The sequence below is a fragment of the Lepidochelys kempii genome, chromosome 6 (assembly GCF_965140265.1).
Source record: "Lepidochelys kempii isolate rLepKem1 chromosome 6, rLepKem1.hap2, whole genome shotgun sequence".
NCBI lineage: Eukaryota > Metazoa > Chordata > Testudines > Cheloniidae > Lepidochelys > Lepidochelys kempii.
Window position 1 is genome coordinate 20,404,581 of NC_133261.1, and position 21,883 is coordinate 20,426,463.

A 21,883-nucleotide genomic window follows, 5' to 3' on the forward strand; every position below is an offset into this window, starting at 1 on the left:
CCCCATTGATTAAGTTTGTGCTGTAAGACTTCAGGGAGTCTTTATAAAACAGCAACATAAAACTTCTATGTGTTGAGTCTGGTGAACTGTAGAAGTAATCAAACTTCTTGCTGCTGATTCTTTTTCCTGGCTGTCTTTATGTTTTGGTAATGATGGTTTATAAGAATGGGGACCGTTATATAGACTTGCATATTAAACTTGAGTATAGGCCCCAAGTTCTGCGATCACTTAGAGAAAACTGTAACCGAAGCATTTCTCATTATTTCATCCTAACCTTTCATGTTGGTAATCCTGTTTTTCCAAGAAATGGTAGGCAGATTAAAAAGAAACCTTGGAGACCTAAAGTTGAAGGTTGTCTTCTGCAAAGAGACAATTGAAGAAATACAGCAGTAAACTTGAACTGTTTTAAGTTTAAAACGCCACTTTCTAGGCAGCCTACTACATGGCAATTCTTTATTTTTTTATTCTGTTTATGAAAGACCTTGTTGCCTTTAAGGACTTCAGAGATGTTCTTGGACATATGCTCCATACAGTTTTCAGCTCTAAAGCATCTAGAAATATCTTCTACCTTTTATAAACTATAGACTGTTGAAAGCGGGAGAATTTTATACGGAAGCTTGTAGTTTTGATTCTGGTGAAAGATCTATGAAACAGGGTGGTTAAGGAAGCTTCTATGTGAATTTCATCCTTTGAACAATGGTCATACTAAAATCCAGACTAATTGTTCAACAGCCCAGGGAGCACACGCTCAAAGTCAAGGCCTGAGTAGCATAATTTACACAGATTATGCTCTGCATATCACAAAGAAGCTTTTATGCTCTCAGCTAGAGCTAGTTTTACTAGAGCTGTTGAGCGTTCTTTTCTCCATGCATGTTCCTTCTCCAAGTGGTCTGTCTAAAAACATGTTATAGTATTGTAACCTGAATGTGTTAACATCTTAGTTGCATTAAATGTTTACACTCATATCTGGATTTCAAAAATAGGCTGCCTCCTGATGCGCTTAGAGGAGATAAAAAGGACCATTTTATGAATGAGTGGTTATCTTGTTCTAGGCTAGTTCCCCAGCAGAGCGTGAATTCTAGGGCCTGCTGGAGGTAACTGAGTGTTCCTTTAGGAGGAGAGCGTGTTAACCTCCAGCCTTCTCGTGGATGGGGAGGCTCTTGCCGGCATGGAGGTGCATGGTGTTGCAGTCCTCCAGGGAGCTCTTTGTAACCAGAGCGTATACACTGGGGGATGTGGAAGGGTAAGTTTATTGGTGGGGTGTAAATGAGAAAATGAGTCTTTAGTGACCCCCACTTCATGGTTCTGTTATCCCTGGAGAAGTGTCTCATAATCCCAATAGAGCTACAGCATGTTGTGCTGGTACATACTGCTTCCTTTATAGGTTTTGTTTTAAATCTTGCTAATAGATCGTTTCCCCCAAATCTGGTTATCTTGTAACCCAGTGTCTCATTGATGAAACTCTTCAGTATTCTGTTTGCAGTGGTGGTGTGGCCGTGTCTGTCCCAGGATATTAGAGAGACAAGGTGGGTGAGGTAATATATTTTATTGGAGCAAGTTCTGTTGGTGAGAGCGACAAGCTTTTGAGCTCCACAGCACTCTACTTCAGGTCTGGGAAAGGTAGATAGCTGTGACTCTTTCCTTTGTTAACCTTTCCACATCGGTCTGGTTTTCTAAACCATTTATCATTTTTGTTGCTCTCCTCTGGACACTCTCTCTCTACTTTATCCATCGGTTTCTTAAAGTTCCTAGAACGGGACACAGTACTTACTCCAGCTGAGACCTCACCAGCGCTGAGTGGAGCGGAACAGTTACCTTCCATGTCTTACATAGGACACTCCTGTTAATGCACCCCAGAATATTAGCCTCTCCTGCAACTACATCACATTGTTCACTCATGTTCAATTTATGATCTGCTATAACCCGCAAATCCTTTTCAACAGTACTACCACATAGCCCGTTATTCCCCATTTAGTAGCTGTGCATTTGATTTTTCCTTCCTAAATGTAGTACTTTGCACTTGTCTTTACTAAATTTCATCTTGTTGCTTTTTTTGTCTTGACCTTCAATTTGTCCAGGTCATTTTTAATTCTAATCCTGTCTTCCAAAGTGGGTAGCACTCCCGGTGTCATCAGTAAATTTTATAAGCATGCTCTCCCCTCCTTTATCCAAGTCATTAATGAAAATATTGAATAGTACTGGACCCAGGACAGACCCCTGCAGGATCTCACTTGATAACTAATGAGTATGGGCTTTGAGTTAGTTGTATACCAATCTTACAAAGAGCTGTCTAGCTGTAATTGGTATGATGAGGACTTGAAGCAGACACTCCATAAGGGAAACCATACTTAGTAATCACAGTCCAGACATTTCTCACTTTCTGACTTGGGCATGAGGGGTTTATGCTGGTCTTCACAGGAGATGTATATTAACTGAAGGAAAAAAGAGGTAGGAGGCTTCCTTTAATACTTCACAGATCTGTCAAATAGCTTAAAAACAGTAACCTGACTGGTTCCACTAGCATCTCCCTCCCCTAGACTCCCCATTTAGCAAAATCCAAATCTAGCTTCTGACAAAACATTGACTCCATATTGGGTCGGGTGGTATTTATAGTCTAGGTGCTTGAGGCAAAAAGCTTTTGTGCTTTGAATAAAACTTGCAATTGGTATCTTTCAATCTGAGAGTCTTCTAACTTGAAAGCATTTGAAGGCATTAATTGAAGGGAGCCAACTGTTGATGTAGCCCTCACAAAAACTATCCTGGAATTGATCTTGCTTACTAATGCACAGAAACACAAATTTGATAGACCTCTGGTACTCTATTCCTTTCCCAAGGGCTATCACGTTTGGTAATGTCAGACTAGTGACGGGACACCGACAGCTGTTGAAGGAGAACTAGCAATAATAAGCAAGAACAAAGTAACGTGCACTGCACAAGTTACATTGCATGTTAGTGTTTTTCCTTGAGGGAAGATGCTCTAATAAGGTTGTTCTCATAGTGTTGCGTGACTGAGGAAAAAGAGCAACATGAATAATTTTGGACAAATCCTGTGATCATTATTAAAATGGTAGTTTGGTAATCTGTATGCACTACTTCTGTGGCGTGCTTTCTTCTTAGCTGGTTATTCCAAGAACATATTTTCTCTCTAAATTAATAAACTTGCAAATAAAACTACCAAAGTTAATCTTCAGTCTGAGTTTGGAATTTACAAAGTAGAAGCTCTGAACTCCGTTATCCAGATCAGAGTTGCTGTTTGTCCCTGACGTGCAAAGTAGGCCATCCTGATGAGATTTATTTGGCAGTTTTGCTGAAAATGATCACAACCTCTCACATCTGAAGCTATTTTTAAGATGGTGTTAGGAGCAGTCTGTTAGAAAAGAAACTTTTTTTAGCCCTGTGATAGATTTTCTTTGCTCAATTCAGTCTTAAAAAACAGGACTAATATTTGATATTTTTTCCTTATTGATTTGCAAAGTACATGTAATCCTGTTTAAAATAATAGCGTGTGTTCTTCTAAAAATCCAATCATTGTCCAGTGAAGCACTGATGAGCAACTCTTATACAAAATGTGTGTACTTGTGTCAAAGTTCCTCCTGGTTTCCTTTTTACATAGGGTTTTTAATGTCTGATTTGTAATATTGTTTACCTGTCTTCACTAGAACTAAGGACTAACCATGCAAAAAACTAGTGGAAGTTGAGGAAATGATGTCTCAGACACACAACAGCTAATTCTTTCCACTTGACCATTTGAATGCTGATTCTCTTGTAGAGAATCCTGTTTGCCCAGAACCAGTCAGGCCAAATATCCAGGTGTAGCCCTGGACAGGTAGGCTTCTTGAGAGAGCTGGCACATTGTATAAACAGCTATCAAGAAAATCTCCCAGGAATGATTACTGATTGGAGGACATGGGTCTTATCTGATCCCAAATCAAAAGTTCTTTAAACTGCTCCCCATTATGTAAACCAGTGGACATGGTTAGATGAATTGGTCACATACTACTTGGAGTTTACCCTGAGGTGTTTATCTCCTCTAATGGATGCTTCACCATAGAGGTGGGCTGAGCCAAAACTCTGAATCATAGTTCACAGCATGGAACTTTCTAATGCTCCTAATCTAAACTCTTGACATATGGGAGAGTTCACATACAGATTGCAAGCTCCCAAGTGTTTAGGTTAGAATCATAGAATATCAGGGTTGGAAGGGACCTCAGGAGGTCATCTAGTCCAACTCCCTGCTCAAAGCAGGACCAATCCCCAATTTTTGCCCCAGATCCCTAAATGGCCCCCTCAAGGATTGAACTCACAACCCTGGGTTTAGCAGGCCAATGTTCAAACCACTGAGCTATCCCTCCACTGTCTGGCTCTGCTCATTGGAGGGAGTTGACATTCCAATCCAGGGTTTTGATTTTATTATTTGTATTGCAATGACACCTAGGAGCCCTAATCATGGACCAGGATCCCATTGTGCTAGGCACTATACAAACATGTAATAAAAACAGTTTGGGGCATCAATCTCTTTGTGCCCCATTTCTGTCTCCTAAATTTCACTTGTGTAGATGTTGAGAAAAGAGGGATGAATTACGATAGGATCCAGGTCCTGAGAGGTGGCCCGGAGACCCACAAAGGTTGGATCCATGGGAGGCAGAAGGGCCTATTGTTGGAGTGTTAAGGATTTGAAGTCAGAGGTGGGATTGGCAGAGCAGGGAGCCAGAAGTGCCAAAGATACTCTTTTATTTGTAAAAAGAAAAGGAGTACTTGTGGCACCTTAGAGACTAACAAATTTATTTGAGGATAAGCTTTCGTGAGCTACAGCTCACTTCATCGGATGCATTCAGCGGAACATACAGTGGGGAGATTTATATACATAGAGAACATGAAACAATGGGTGTTACCATACACACTGTAAGGAGAGTGAACACCCATTGTTTCATGTTCTCTATGTATATAAATCTCCCCACTGTATGTTCCGCTGAATGCATCCGATGAAGTGAGCTGTAGCTCACGAAAGCTTATCCTCAAATAAATTTGTTAGTCTCTAAGGTGCCACAAGTACTCCTTTTCTTTTTGCGAATACAGACCAACATGGCTGCTACTCTGAAACCTGTCTTTTATTTGTGTACTTTTTTGCTTGGATGGGACTCAACCTCATACTGGTTGTGGGAAGGTGACTATTGGTGGAAGGGACACCAGGGGGGTGGAACACAAAGGAACAGTTGTGACCAGGTGCCTAGAATGGACCACATTGAGAGTTCCACCCTAAGGGCAGACTTCAAGAAACAGGGCAGGCACATCCCAAAACCTGGTGGTTTATTCTATAATTATATTGATCAAACTAGTAACGAGCTTCTGTAACACCACATCGGTTAACAAGGAGCCAAATGCAGTCTCTTTAGGCATTCCAGTACTTTGTTCCCTTCCAGACAAACTGATATAATGTAGTGAGAGGTTACTGAAAACCCAATTCACTATGTCAGGTTCTACCAATCCCCAAGGATCAGACACTTACCCCTAGGTCAGTATATATTTCAGATCTTACCCAAATATCATGCTGTCAGCTAATTCTTAGTAAACTAAGAGTTTATTAAGAAAAGAATGGACTATAAATGGCTAAATCATATACTTACAAATGATTGCAAAGTCCTTAAATCAGCTTTGTAGCAGTGATGGAATAATCTGCTAGCTTGTAAAAAGTCTCTGGTCATGTCCAAAGATTGGAAGATCCTCAGCCCATTGTTCAAAATACTCCTTTTAGTTGGCAGCCCAGAGAATTGGAGGAGAAATGAGGCAAAACGGAGATAACTTGGGTTTCTTTTATATCCCCTGCCATGTGCATGGAAAGTTACTGTCCCAAACAATGCTTATAGACCTTGTGTATGGAAAGATACTGGCAAAGATGGAGTCAGGGTTCACATGTCCACATCACATACCCTTACATGTTTTGCTGAATCACAGTGGTGGCCATTGGCTCTTAGCTCTTCCTGAGGATGCCTCAGACAGCAATCTGGAGAGTTGATTCTTAATGGCCCATCAAGCTTGAATAGTCCATTCACAATGGGCTGGCAAGAGTAGTTGTAAAGTACCTTAAAGAACAAACCCATTTGAAATGCAAATACATAGCCAATATTCAGAACTTGAGATAGAGTGGTGATACATGGATTTAACTAGGATAATCATACTTGACAGATTGTAACCTTTCCATTGACACCTTACACGATATGCTTTGTATAACAGTGGTAGCAACAATGATACAAATGGACATCTTCCATCCTACAGCATCACAATATTTTATAAAAACATGTTGTCTGAGGTTAAGACCTCATTCTCAGACAGGTTAGCTAACTTCCAATAGTTTGCGTGGTCTCTATAGATCTTGTCATGTAGTTACTGTAAAACCCTTTGCTTTTTTTTCTTTTTCTTAACCTCCTTGTAATACCGTTTTGATAGTAAACTTTGAAAAATGCCATCTGCTCACCTTTAAGATAACGCAGCATTCCACACAGAGGAAGATAGGCTTCTAAAAATGAAAACAGCAATATTGCTTAGTGACCTTAAAGAATTGGGACTGCAATGGGATGCCAATTTTTGGTATCCAAAAAAAGTCTGCCAAGCTGAACTAGGCATAGGGTAAAAAGTAAAGCTGAAGAGTCAAGTAACATCAGGCAGTGGGGAAGGAGATGGGATTAGTTCAATAAGCAACAGATTTGCTTTAAGGAGTCATTATAAAGTATGGTGGGGAACTTGAGAAATCTTTCATGGGGAAAGTCATGCAAGAGATATGTAATTCAGCTTTTTTTTTTGCCTTATCTCTTCAACATGCGTGTTAAAAGCTTGCTGAATTCTGATGCATTCTTGTGGACCCCTATGAAAATATGTAGAAGAGAATTATCTTGCATATCAATGGCTCTGGGAGCTGAATAGGAATCGCACAAGTTTTGCAAGTGGATTGATTTAATGGGCTGTTTGAATGTTGCCTGAATAGACTTGCACAATTTGGGAAGCTTATTGGTGGAGCTCCTTACTTCCCTGTTGTGCATTAGTATTTCTTAGTGGGGGAGCAGAAGGGATGCTGTCAAGGTTCCTTCCCCACTCTGAACTCTAGGGTACAGATGTGGGGACCTGCATGAAAGACCTCCTAAGCTTATTCTTACCAGCTTAGGTTAAAAACTTCCCCAAGGAACAAACTTTGCCTTGTCCTTGAACCGTATGCTGCCACCACCAAGTGTTTTAAACAAAGAACAGGGAAAGAGCCCACTTGGAGACATCTTCCCCCAAAATATCCCCCCAAGCCCTACACCCCCTTTCCTGGGGAAGGCTGGATAAGAATCCTCACCAACTGGTACAGGTGAACACAGACCCAAACCCTTGGATCTTAAGAACAATGAAAAAGCAATCAGGTTCTTAAAAGAAGAATTTTAATTAAGAAAAGGTAAAAGAATCACCTCTGTAAAATCAGGATGGTAAATACCTTACAGGGTAATCAGATTCAAAACATAGAGAATCCCTCTAAGCAAAACCTTAAGTTACAAAAAGACACAAAAACAGGAATATACATTCCATCCAGCACAGCTTATTTTACCAGCCATTAAACAAAAGGAAATCTAATGCATTTCTGGCTAGATTACTTACTAATTTAACAGGAGTTGTAAGGCTGCATTCCTGATCTGTTTCCGGCAAAAGCATCACACAGACAGACAAACCCTTTGTCATCCCCCCCCTCCAGATTTGAAAGTATCTTGTCCCCTCATTGGTCATTTTGGGTCAGGTGCCAGTGATGTTATCTTAGCTTCTTAACCTTTTACAGATAAAAGGGTTTTGCCTCTGGCCAGGAAGGATTTTATAGCACTGTATACAGAAAGGTGGTTACCCTACCCTTTATATTTGACAGGTGCTCTGTGTGAAAGTGTTTTCTAATCATGCTGCTGATAAACGAATTGCCAACTGAGATTTTGCCAGAAGCCTTGCTAACCTCCTGTTTGTTTCTGTAGCTTATTGGAGGTTTTGGCTCTGTGTCAGCGTTGTGTATGAGCTCTTCCTCATCTTTATACTCTTCCAGGTAAGGAACTTAAGAATTGACTCTTAATAACAACTGGGGTCTTGCTCTGGATATGAAAGTTCTTTGCTGGTATGGAGGCAAGGTGGTAAAACTATTTAAATATACCCCTTTCCCATTTCTCCATAGCATGTACTACAAACCCTAGGCTAGTTGAAAGCCTCATCAAGATGCTGCTTCCTTTAGCCAGAGATGGTGGGGAGGGAGGCATTGTTCTCTGGTGGCTGCATCAGATGACTAGGAGACAGTACGCTTGGGGTATGTCTGTACTGCATGTTAAGTCAAGGTCTGTGGGACCTGGGCTGGCAGACTCAGTGTTTCCAAGCCCTTGCTTGAGCATGCTGCATTGTAAACCTAGGTTACAATTTGTGGACCCAGGTCTCTCAGCTGTGCTAACGCAGCCATTCTGCACTGCACAGACGTCACAACTCAGGTCTGCAGCTCGCACAGCTGCGTTCACACAGCTCAAGACCTGATTCCCAGTTGGACTTGGGCTCTGACCCCACCTCCTAGCAGGTCTGAATTGGAGCCTGGGCTTAGTGTTCAGTGTAGACATACCCTTGCTTTTATTTTTTCCACTACCACAGACTTAAGTCATGTTTAGGTCTCAGTTTACTCCTTTGTAAAATTGACAAGAAAATTAACTGCCTCACAAGGCTTAATATTTGTGAAGCACATTGTGTATCTTGGATGGAAGTTGCTAAGGAAATAGTTCTTCCATTAAAAATATCTAATATGTACATCTACTGTTGTAAGGAGCAACTGCAAATTAGGTGTGAGTGCTTTAAGTCTTAAGGAGACTAAAGGAAAGTCATTAGTAGAAAGAGGAATTCATGTATCATCAGACAATCCGCAACACATGTAATTAATTTGCTGATGACTCATAGAATCATAGGCCTGGAAGGGACCTTGAGAGGTCATCTAGTCCTGTCCCCAGCACTCATGGCAGGACTGAGTATTATCTAGACCATCCCTGACAGGTGTTTGTCTAACCTCTTAAAAATCTCCAGTGATGGAGATTCCATAACCTCCCTAGGCAATTAATTCTGGTGCTTGACCACCCTGATGGTTAGGAAACTTTTCCTAATGTCCAAACTTCCCTTGCTGCAATTTAAGCCCATTGCTTCTTGTCTTATCAGAGGATAAGGAGAACAATTTTTCTCCCGCCTCCTTATAACAGCCTTTTATGTACTTGAAAACTGTTATGTCCCCTGTTTTCTCTTCTCCAGACTAAACACACCCAATTTTTTCAGTCTTCCCTCATAAGTCACATTTTCTAGACCTTTAATAATTTTTGTTGCTCTTTTCTGTACTTTCCCCAATTTGTCCACATCTTCCCTGAAATGTGGCACCCGGAACTGGACGCAGTACTCCATTTGAGCCTAATTAGTACAGAGTAGAGCAGAATTACTTCTTGGGTCTTGCTTACAACACTCCTGCTAATACATCCCAGAATTATGTTTGCTTTTTTTTTTTTTTGCAACAGCATTACACTGTTGATTCATATTTAACTTGTGATCTACTATGACCCCCAGATCATTTTTAGCAATACTGCTTCCTAGGCAGTCATTTCCCATTTTGTATGTGTGCAACTGATTGATTGTTTCTTCCTAAGTGGAGTACTTTGCATTTGTCCTTATTGAATTTCATCCCGTTTACTTCAGACCATTTCTCCAGTTTGTTCAGATCATTTTGAGTTTTAATCTTATCCTCCAAAATACTTGCAGCCCCTCCCAGCTTGATATCATGAATATCTATTTTTTCAGTCTTATTCAATTTGCATCCCCCCCACCCCACCCCGTGATAGGTTGTTGCCCCTAGGATGCAGTCTGGGAGCCGTGGGAACCGCTGTGCCCCGCTGCACTAATAAGTGATAGCAAACAGATCAAAGCAGGTTACGTAGGAAATTTAAGCAAAAAAACGCAAACTAAACCTAAAATACTAGATAGGCTTTGAATCGGTAATGTCTCGCCCTGACTGTTGATACAGGCAGTCAAGTTTCCATACACAGGCTAGAAATTCCTTTAGCCTAGGACCAGCACTTCCCCCAGTTCAGTCTTTGTTCCTCAGGTGTTTCCAGGAGTTCTCCTGTGTGGGTAGGGAGGCCACGAGATGATGTCACTCCCTGCCTTATATAGTTTTTCCATATGGCAGGAACCCTTTGTTCCAAACTCAGTTCCCTGTCCAGTTTGTGGGAAAAATACAGGTACCAAAATGGAGTTCAGTGTCATGTGGTCTGGTCACATGCCCTTGAATATCCTGCTGAGTCATAGCAGCCATTATTTACAGGCTGGCTGAAAGGTTTACAGGAAGGCTGAGCTCTTCCATGGTCCATTGTCTTTGTTGGTGGGCCATTAGCACTGTCTAGCTTCATCACTGTTGTACCTGAAAGGCTAGCTGTGGGTGTTTTCCAGAGTAAGCAGATTTGAAATACAGATACGTAGTCTATATTCATAACTTCAGATACAAAAACGAGATATGCATATGAATAGGGTAATCATATTCAGCAAATCATAACTTTTCCATAGACACCTGACCAGACGTATCTTGTGCGAAATGCCTGATAATTATGTCATAATCCTATTATAACCATACCACTATGATGAATATGGGGTGTGGTGTCACACCTCCCACCCACAAAAACTGAACACCCCTCCCTCCCTCCCCCCCGGAAATGCACGTGATGATAGTTCAGCCCAGAGGGGAATGTTAGACTGACAAGCCATTCTATTCTGATCACTTTCTGTAACTTGCGATCTTACTCTGTTAGTCTACGGTTCTTATTTTGCAGGCTATTAGGGTATTAAATGCTGAATTAATTGCACTTCACAACTAGAGACTTTTTCTCATCTTGAAATCTTAGTAATATTTATCTCAAGTACAACTCTTTTGAAAATATAAAAACATTAATTATCAACACTGCTATGATGTAGATAAACAGCTCTATTTCACAGGCTTCCACAGTGGAGGGGAAAATCAGGCAAAGTTAAAGGATTTGATCATGGTGACAGTGAATTATTGGCAAAACTGGGCATAGAATTCAGGAGTTTTTGGCTCCCATCTTCTCTTTCCATTAGACCATGATGCCTGCTTTGCAAACAAGATCTAAATGTTTAGTGAAACTTTTGAAGTTCATTTAAAGTTTCCTCTGGGTCCATACTGCTTCAAATAGCACTCCCTCTCATTCAGCCTGATTGCCTCCCCAAAAGTCAGTGGCAGAAGCCTTAGGAGCAAGAGAGCAATCAGTAATTCTTACCTCTACTGGCTTGTCCAAACAGATTTGTACTAGTACCCACTGAACCAGTCCACTGTGTCACGCTTAATGTTTCTGCCTGTGTTTACATGACACTTGATTACTAGATCTTAACTAAATTCATTCTTTCGTGTCTCTTACAAGGTGTCTGCCCCCTTGTGTTGGGGTCTTGAGCCTTTTACATCATGGACAAATTTACCTTTCTCCTTTTGTTCCTTTTTAAGTAGTTTGTATCCCTGAGTGGTCAGTCCCCATTCATTCTTATGTCCCCACCATGCTGGTTATCTTACATTTTCCAGACAGCATTGTTGCAACGTGCTGTCAATATTTGATTACTTCAATTTGATTTCATTTGCTGAGCTATACTGCTGTAGTTCTTCTGTTTTGGATAGCAGTTTGTTTATAATTGCTTTTCCTTCCTCTGGTTGTGTCCTGCCATCTTCTAGGCCTGCTCAGCCACTAATGGCAAAAGACATGTTTACTAGCTATTGACCAATCCTTCAATTATAAACCAAATATTTATCTTGTAAATATTTGAACATACATTTTTCTTGGCCTTAGTCTGTTCTCTATAGATCAATATTACCGACTCTCCTAAAAGCCGATACAAGCTCGTTTGTGTAACACATCTTTGTGGTTAATGTGAAATTAGTGCAAGTTGACTACTTTTGTTTTGACATGTTACTGACTTTGGTTACACAGATTTGATTTTCTTTCCCCCCCCCCCCGTTACACTTTGCTGGTTTGATTCCTACTTGTCTGATCATTAGCCAGTCAGAACAAACACTACCCCATTTATCATGTTGCTGCTAGTGTAAAGCATTGGCTATGACAACGTTTGTGATTCCATTAGGAAATATTTGTTCTTCAGCAAATTAGTTACATGTGATGGGGGTTGTTTGATACATGAATTAATCTTTCTGCTGAAGACTCTCCTTTAGTTTAAGTCCTTTTGTTCATGATACTAGTCTGATCTTAATTTGAAAACAAAATTGTATTTATTTGATGAGCACTTCTAGTAAACTCTAACCACAGAATTTAGTTTGATCCTGCTCTTTCTGTAACTGAAGTAAACATTCGTGCATGACCACTCCTCTTTGTATGTTTAATCTGTGTTTTAAATCTGCTGATTTTTAGCATGCATTTAGTTGGCAGATGTATGGGCTGTAGCTAGGTTGAAATGCCGCTGGATGTTGCCTGTCCTAGGAAAACAAAACCAAAATGAACAGTCTATATGAGGACAATAGACATTGTAGTCCCTGAAGAATTAACTGGTATGGTTTGGTGGTTGTTGATTGCTCCACTGAGGTGATTGGAAAAGGAAAGAGGGTGGATTATGCCTCAACTCTTCAATTATGCGCCTTGTAGGCTTTGTTTTTGTTTTTTTTTAAATTGCTGCATAGAAGCTCTTTGGTAAATTCAGTCAAATCTGTCTCTGGTTTTCCTAGCCTAGACTGTAGGATTGTACCTTAATACAGTCTTGACTAGTCATTTGAATCAGCTTCAGCACCTAGTACTGGAGGTCATGAGAGTCAGGAATATAAATTAATAACCGTTCAACCTTCATTTAAGGAGGTTTGACTACATGTTTGAGGTATTCTGCAACATAAATGTAAAAATCATGAAAGATAGGGAATCACTAGTTAGCAACGCTTCAGATTTTCCTGCCTTTTAACTATCCACTGCTAACAGACGGATGTGTTAATTCTGCAGACTGTACACGATGGCAGACAGTTCATGAAATACATTGATCCAAATTTAGGAGTTGCCTTGCCAGAAAGAGACTATGGTGGGAACTGCCTTATTTACGATCCAGGCAATAAGACGGATCCATTTCACAACGTCTGGGTAAGAAATTGAAATGAAAAAGCTCTTGGCCAGTGAGCCTTAATGTTTGTGTGAAATGTTGCCTATTTGATCGCTCTATGTGCTGTCTTCCATATATGTTTCATTGCTGAATCCGTAATCCATTTATGCCTTTTCTTTAGTTTTAGACTCTTACCCACCGTTTTCCTTTTTCCTTTTCTCTCTTGATGTTTAGTATTAATCAGGTCAAGATATGCATCTCTTTGTCACCAAATTAACTACTTTTGGAGCAGAGGTAAATTATTTAGCTGCTTGTTCAAAGTATTGATGTAAATCCATACCCATTCCTCTGGTCCTACTAGAGTTAGCTTCTGTTTACACTTAACAGTAGCATATTTAGCTCCTTTTTACAGAAGACTAAAAGTTTAAATGCTGTTACATGCTACTGAGTGATCCATAAATTGCACACTTTTGTATCTTCACCTGAGATTCAAGAAGCCATATGAACTTTGTTCCCAGGTCCGCAAGCCAGAGGCATAAAATCTGAAACCATAGGAATTGGTGTTAGTTATGTACACTGATCTCCAAGCTGTTTTGGTGGCTGTGCAGTGGACAAGGTTGGAACCTTTAGACCCACTTCGTGCTCCTCTGCCACTTGAGCTAATGGAGTAACTGATGGTAATAGCAAGTTATACTGCAGGTGCACGAACACTAGAAGGGGATGAGAGACCCCTTTTACCCATGGATTTTATATCTGTTTGCTGACAGCAGAGAAATGGTGAGCTTGGGAAACATGGGTTTTGTTCCAGGCTCCTGAGAGGAGCATGCTCTGGTGAGCACAGACTCTTCTGCTGGTTTCCCCGCATACTGACCCCTGGCTTTTGCCTGTACCTCTACAAGCTGTCTTAGTCCCTGTTCCCCCCTCCTGTCCCTGCTTGAAGTTTCTAATTTTGCTTTAGATCACATTACCTGAGTGTTTGCAATACTTCATGGGTACAGAGAGGCATATGGAATTTGCATATATTTCAAATAGCAGCTAAGGCAGTTGAAAAGATTAAGTTCCACTTCTGTATTACCTAGATAGAAACGCAGGCCTTGAAAATTAAATATTGATCTTCTGTATAACAAATAACCTAACATCTCTGCTTGGTTTATAGGACAAACTGGATGGATTTGTTCCTGCTCACTTCCTTGGCTGGTACCTAAAAGTAAGAATCAGTCCCCTCTATGTTCAGATATTTTCATTAGTGCTCTTCTGCTTTCAAAGCTTGACTGCTTCTGTTTCAATGTTACCAGTGTTCAGAATCAATTATATTAGGCAGTCATCCATGAACTAGTTTAAATAAGTGTTTGCATAATAACTTATTTTTTTCTGACTGTAGTAAGTTGTTTAATTTCTTTTCTAAATAACATTCCACTAACAAGCTTCTGCTTCCACAGAGATGATTCATATTTAGGTCAGATGGATAAAACAAAGAATATGCAAAAGCAAAGTCCTTTGTTTTCCAAGCATCCTGAATGCTTGAGTGATCTTAACATAGACTGTGGAAAAGATAATGTGCAGTACAGGCTGTGGTGAAGTTACAGGCTAAGCACTTCACACTTTCCAGATAGCTTCTAGTTCATAACTTAAAAATACTATAAAGGGGCAATGTCTTAGTCATGCATGTACCAATCATGGAAGAAATGCCAGCTGAATTTGTCTATAGCAGAACATGGGAATTAACTGGGAATTGGTCCTGCTTTGAGCAGGGGGTTGGACTAGATGACCTTCTGGGGTCCCTTCCAACCCTGATATTCTATGATTCTATGCGCTGTATGTCAGTTACTAAACATTTAGGTCTAAATGTGACTATCCTCTGTTCAAGTGAATTTACTAACAAGTTTTACTTTACCTTGCATCCCTTGTTGATCTCTTATTCTATGTCCTCTCTTGAACAACGTAATTCAGGGAACGTTAAACTTGAATTGTAAGATAAATCACTGTTTTCATTTTACTTGCACTCCCCATTCAAAAATGCAAGGCTTGACATTAAATAGAAAAGAGCTTGCTAACCTATATAAGGCTTTGTTTTGAAGCATATGTGGGATATCAGAGGAGTACTTCTGTTAGTCTGATACTCCTGGATATAGAGAGACAATTCTCAGAATGCGAATTCTGTTGCATTCATGTAATAATATTTTCTCTATAAAAACAAATTTGACCAAAACTTAGGCAGAGTGTGATTTCCTAGAAAAATGAGGGACTGGGTGAAAAGACATAGCACAACTAGTAAAACAAGGTTTTTGTAGGAACTAAAGGAAGTTGGGGTAGGATACAGGACTTGGATCTCTCTTAAATCAAGCTATTAGATTTGCTCCAGGTGAAGAAGAGTATAGCCTGTATCAGGGTCATGTGGGAGAATGTCCTCTACAGAGAGGTTTATTTGATGATGTGCTTCCTGTCCAACTGTTTGTTTGTCCCATCTCTTAAAACAGATGAGCCAGATTCGATCACCTATGTGCGCAACAAAGCAGAGATTTGTGTACTGTATAGCAAAATAAATATGCCTCTTGTATTCCTCCGTAGTCATTAAAACATTTCCTACGCCACTTTGTTAACTTTTTATCTTTCATACTACTTGAATGCAAAAGTGAGCACATTCTGTTTTCAGTTTTGCTTGTGACTTGAATAATTAAAACAAACTCTGACCTGTTCTGCACCCTGACTCCCCATGAAAAACACGGAAAAATTAAGGGTCTTACTTGTCAGTACTTTACTTATGTGGATCTTTTATTTCATCATCGGTGTGATCCCAGGATAGATATTGGTTGCACATTATCAGCATAAACATATTTAAAAGATGTCTGCTTCTTATTGGCTTTGCCAGGTTTCAGTCAGTGTAGCTGATCACATTAAATATAGAATTAAAGCACAACTTAACTGCCTGAGATTAAATGTTAATATAGCTCTAAATGCTGTTATCTAACAAAAGGTATGTGTATATTTAGGTGATATAGTTCATAGTCTTCCATATGTAGCAGGTTTGAGGAAAGCATGTTTTAAATAGAGGGGGCAGAAATGTGACTGGCTATGATTGCCCTTACTCTTCCACCTCAGGACTGTGCCTTTTTCTCTGTAGTAAAACTGTGTCTCAGGTCTAACACTAATCTATTGCTGGGCAGGTGCTGTACTAGTAGAAAGAAAGCTGTGGGAACCCCAGCCATGTGAGAAGTTCAGTCTTAAGCTGCTGGCAGTAAAGGAGGGGCACTTCTTTCTCCTTTCCTGGCTGCTGCACGTAGGCAGCTCTCCCCCCTTTTGGCTGGATGGTGGGAGGGGGACGGATTTATATCCTCACCTTCTGACTGCTGGGAGAGTGAGATCTATGCTACACTCCTCCCGGTATCCAAATAATGATATGTTTACAACCACCCATCCGTATGAATATTCCTCTCCAGGAGCTACAGCAGTACAGTCCGTCTGTCCATGCTCATGCTCCTGATCTTGCTATTTCTAATGCTGTAAGAATGCTGCTTACAAACCTGCTGCATTTTTACCACTACACCTTGCAAGACAGTGCCAGTCATCTTCAATCCTAAAAGGAACTGTTTGGGAAGAGATCACTCAAGTGTCTGCCCAATCCCAACTACACTCTGTATTGTTGGCTCCTTTTGAGTAAATCACTGATTGGGATGGTTTTGTTTTTTTACACATGAAAAATCTATACCTGCAGTTTCCTTTTCCAGCCCCTCCTGATAGGTGAGGAGTGGGAGTGCTGTTCAGATGTGTGAAGCAGGATCAGAACAGCACCCACTGAGTTAAGTGTGTCACTGAGAGGCTTAGCCTAAAATATGTACCTGGATCTTATAGGAAATTTCCACTTAATGCTTCCTATGCAGGCTTACTTGGAGATGTGATGTGAGTTTGAGTGAACACAGCTCTATTGCTGATTTGAGGGCAGTTGGCTGCTTTGAGAATTGCATTAAGCAAGCTGGAAGAGCCTTTCTTGAGCAGCCCCAAAACACTGCTGGCTACTGCCACCTTCACCTGGTAGCAGAGGGACATAGTAATAGACTCCTGCATTTGACTTGTATTTCCTTCTGTTACTGTATCCTGCTTGTTTGCTTTTATTCTTTGCAAGGTATTCTCCAAGATAAATTTCCCTCCCTTTCTTTCTTCAGACGCTAATGATTCGGGACTGGTGGATGTGTATGATCATCAGTGTAATGTTTGAATTTCTGGAGTATAGTCTGGAACATCAGCTTCCAAACTTCAGTGAATGTTGGTGGGATCATGTATGTACTGCATTCTGTATATCTTAAATGCTGAAATCAACTTGATTATCTGATCTATCTATGGCCCAAATAGACATCTAACTGTAGTGACACTGCTATGGTACAGGATTGATGTAGCTGATGAGCATTCATGTGCTATCTATCAGATGTAAATCTGTTCAGTTGTATATGCACATGGAGGTGATTGAGTTTTAGCTCAGTGCCTACTTCCCCCTTTTTTTTAACGGATTAAAAATGTGTATTTGTTGCTTAGTACAAAACCCTTCCCTTGTTTTATGATTGCCCAACTATCAGTGGATGTATAAATACCTTTACTGACATACATCTGTTCTGTGGAATGGTAGCCCTATAGTACACAATTAGATGTCCGTCCATGTTTCTCTCTGTTCCTGCATATGTTGTACCTTCCACACTAATCTATACTCAGTGTACAGATGTTTGGATATGTCTTTCTGAAGACAGAATAAATCACAATACTTGAAGATTGAGGAACACAGAGAAAATTACAGCCTTGAATGTAGTGTGTGGTTTTTTTATCAGTTTCAAATGTGCAACTTGTGTTCAATCTGTCTTCTTTTTTTGGGGGGGGGGTGTATTTTGAATCTTTTATGAAAACCCATTTTGACTCTGTTCATCTGACAACAAACATAGGTGCTTTTTTAAAGACATTGCTACTGTACAGTAAATTAAATCTGTCTTAACTAGGTCCCTTCTATTTGTTGGGAGTTCAAATTAGAAAGTCATCCACAATGCCATTTAAATAGTTTGGTCTTGTAGTGCAGATGGGAGCATGCAATGTCTCAAGTTAGACAAAACCAAAATCTTGGAGTTTAGTGTATCTATTGTAGCCTTAGATGTCTTAGGATACTTAACACTTAGATTTTTAAGGCCAGACGGCACTACTATAATCTAGTCTGGCTACCTTCACAACATGGGCCATACAGTTTGAAGTGTGACTTCATCTTCTGCATGATGCCATCAGACTCAAGTGTTCAAAGTTTGCAACAAGCTTCCCTAGACGTGATGCTATTTATCTATAATTTTTTTTTGTATAAATTAATTTTTTATGTAATGTCAACTCTAGGAAAAAGTACTTTCTTATTGTTAAAGCTGTAACATTTTTTAATGTTCACTTTATCTTTTTAAACACATTCCTAAAGAAAACAAAGAAAATATCTATTTGATCAATAGATAGCAGTATTGGAAGCTGTCATTGTAGAACTAACGTAGTGAGCAACTTTGAGAGATGCTATCACGTTTTGAATTAAAAAAGCAGCCAATATTCCCAGCTCTGAGACTCTTCTCGGGAATTAATGCTGAACAGGAAATAGAGGGCATGGGAGAAATTCAGGTCTCCCATGAACTTTACATCCTGAACCTGGAGACAAATTATCCAGCTGGATATGTAGGGAATGACAGGCTCAAGATCAAGAAACACCTTAAATACCAGGCACAGCAAAATCCCAGTGCAACACAACCTGGTAATACTCTTTATTTGGTGTGCTTTAAGACGTTCCCACCAGAGACGGGGTGTGTGGAGCCACAACCATAATGAGCAGTGGGAGATCAGTTTACTATAATAGGACTGATATATCAAGAAGAAACTCGTCCTTCTGTTTAAAAATTCTGGTGTCCATCAAATGCATATTGGGGCAGCTAGACTTTCAGGAAGTATGAGGCAGGTGTCCAGAGAATCTTAATATAGGATGAACTAGCTATAGTTCCTTTTGCATGAAAACATGTACCTGCACATAAAAGTATATAGTATTTACATTTTCTAGCCTTCACTAGACCATTAAGCTTCAGTTTTGTAGTTCTGCTGCTTAAATACCTTTTTTTTCCTTTTCAGTGGATAATGGATGTAATCCTATGCAATGGATTTGGGATTTATTGTGGAATGAAGACTTTGGGATGGCTTTCTTTGAAAACGTATAAATGGCAAGGACTTTGGAACATTCCTACGTACAAGTATGCCACTTTAGAAAAATTTTCCGTAACCAAAAGTAGCAGAACTCAAATGAGTTTGGGGATTTTACTTCAAATATACTAAAATACTGAATCATAGGTGAAGCTTTATTTGATTAAAGGCTTTAATTTGTATGCTCAAAACAAGAATCTGTAATTTAATTTTGTAAATAATCCTGATATTGGGAATTTTGTATGACTTTGTTAAGCTAACACACTCTGGGTTTTAAAGGGACATCTTAAGGAAACCTGCTCACTTCTGTGTGAAGGGGAGCTTTTGCTCTGTTTGCCTTATTAGCATTACTGAGGCTTATGCTGGAAATATGTAAGGGCCTGTGTGATGAAACAGACTTATGTCATGAAGGAGCCAACTTGTTCTTTTGGGTTTTGTAATGGAGCAGCAGTTGCTTAATCTGATTTTCCTGAGTAGGCAGCAGGTTAAAATACTATCGGACTCCAGCTCCTATTAAGAACCAGCTTTATCTCGAGACAACAATAAAAGCTATATGGCAACTTAGCATGTCTTCAGCCTCTAAAAGGGATGTCTTGTAACTTGAGCTCTGATGCCAGCATTCTTGAAACTTACTGGTGGGTGCTGCTCTGTGCTTACCTTCTTGTTTGCAGTTGCTTGAGTTAGGCTGGCATTTAGAACTCTTTAAGCAGCGTTGGGGACAAGTTGAATCGCAGCCCCACAGATGTGAGTCTCAGAGCTTCAGCCTATATTAACAGAGAAAGAGTTTTCATCATGTCCCTGGTGTCTTAAGTGAAATTATTCTGATTATCATATCTGTAAATGAACAGCTGGAGAGAGCTGTAGTTTCAAGTATGGGGTATGGAAAAGACACGAGGTAGGGACTAGATAATTTAGGAAGTCTGACTTATTAAATGCAACAAAATAATGGACACTATATTAGCATCTTTTTTGTTTCCAGTTTTTCTGACCGTGTGTGAGGGTGCCATTTTCTCATCAGTGATCAGAGTTTGGTAGTAAAACTGGCCTTTTTGGCTATATAACCATCTGCTGTAGAAGCAAGTTTAAGTGCCTGTTATACCAAGAGTTCCAGAATTGAAATGGTGGTGGAAGATCGTGCTGCTTGTTCTGAGACTCGTATTTCATTAAAATCTGTGCACATATGATTGTGAAATTTGGGCAGTTAAAGGACATTGTGGTTCTGTAACCGAAAAGTGTATTCGGTGAAGATTGAAGACTATGCAATAACTAGTGGGTTATTTTCTGACCACTGATGCTGAGTTAAATATTAATGTGAACTTTGTTTCATGTAGTGATTGCATTTCTGAAAATACATCCTCCTGCAATGGCGTCTTCCACATTGCCATTTCTAGATTTCACAGTCAGAGTTGTGTGGAAACCAGACACGTTTATAGATTAACCTAAAATAAATACAGACAGGAACTGTAGAATGCTTCCGCTCTGTATAGAAAATATTTTGTGAGCAAGGGTGTACTCTAACCTACTTATGAGTGATCAGGTCAAGAACATTCAAAGCTTCAGTAGAGTTATACCATTATTTCTTCAACTCCTAAGTTTTAAAAATGTCCTTTGATAATAGTTATGCTGTATGCCATGCGCTGCTAGTTCTGAATTAGGTTTGTGGAGACTGCTCTTACTAGATGACACCTAGGATAGGACCTATCTACTTAGTGCAATGTCTCTGTAAAGTTAGTTTTGTAAAAATTTAATTGATATGCTGTTTAACAGGTTTTTAAATTAGAGTACGTTGACTCACTGCAGCTTTCATATAAAGGTGGGTTTAATACAGGGGAAATAGAGGGCCCCTAGCTCAGTGCAGAAAAGTTTGGTGGCTTGAACTGTTGCCTGATTTAAAAATTTTTAAAATGTGTTTGTAAAGATTGGATATTTTCTGTTCCTTAAAACTGGTGTAAGAGTGATGTGTGGTGACTTTTTTTCAGAGGTAAAATAAAGAGAATTGCTTTCCAGTTCACACCCTATAGCTGGGTCAAATTTGAGTGGAAGCCAGCATCCAGCCTGCGCAGATGGCTAGCAGTTTGTGGCATCATCTTTGTAGTAAGGAAACTTCTTTTTAAACTTAACTGATAAAATGACTTGTTTGCAGCACTCATAAATATGTTAATGGTAATTTTGTTTTTTATTTCTGCCAATCCTAGCCATACTGTGTGTGACACCCTGGAATTGGGACTGTCTATATTCCTGTCTGTAAATTGATTTTTCAAAAATACTTTTAATCTTGATTACTGAGTGATGTACTTCAATTCTAAGTAGTTTAACATGCATGCTAAGCATGATTAAATTAATAAAGTGTGCTGCCCAAAATGCAGACTTCATATGAAAATATCCCTTTTGTTCCCCACTTCCAGGGGAGTATTATCAAATTAAAACTGGAGATAGCTTCAAACCAGAACCTTAGAGCTCAGCACTTCAGGCTCTGGGCACTATGGATCTAGAGCACAGTGTTTTGGCTCAGGCCTATCTAACTAAAATATCAAAGAAAAGATAAGGTAACTAAACAATTTGATGATCATACTGGACTCTG

The 21,883-nt window shown here is 39.7% G+C and overlaps 1 protein-coding gene across 4 annotated transcripts in view; it reads left to right on the forward strand.

Annotated features, from left to right (window-relative positions):
* PTDSS2 (phosphatidylserine synthase 2) overlaps positions 1 to 21,883 on the forward strand; it is a 67,568-nt gene that overhangs the window by 32,231 nt on the left and 13,454 nt on the right. For 2 of the 4 annotated variants that reach the window (XR_012159303.1, XM_073347026.1), the window contains exons 4-9: positions 7,986 to 8,053; positions 13,017 to 13,151; positions 14,267 to 14,317; positions 17,271 to 17,384; positions 19,234 to 19,352; positions 21,282 to 21,396. Coding sequence is in view for 3 of the 4 variants with exons in the window: in XM_073347026.1 (XP_073203127.1) it covers positions 7,986 to 8,053; positions 13,017 to 13,151; positions 14,267 to 14,317; positions 17,271 to 17,384; positions 19,234 to 19,352; positions 21,282 to 21,396 (602 nt within the window). In the remaining variant the exon portion in view is untranslated. The remainder of the gene's footprint in view (positions 1 to 7,985; positions 8,054 to 13,016; positions 13,152 to 14,266; positions 14,318 to 17,270; positions 17,385 to 19,233; positions 19,353 to 21,281; positions 21,397 to 21,883) is intronic. The other 2 variants (XM_073347028.1, XM_073347027.1) reach the window with 1 other exon arrangement.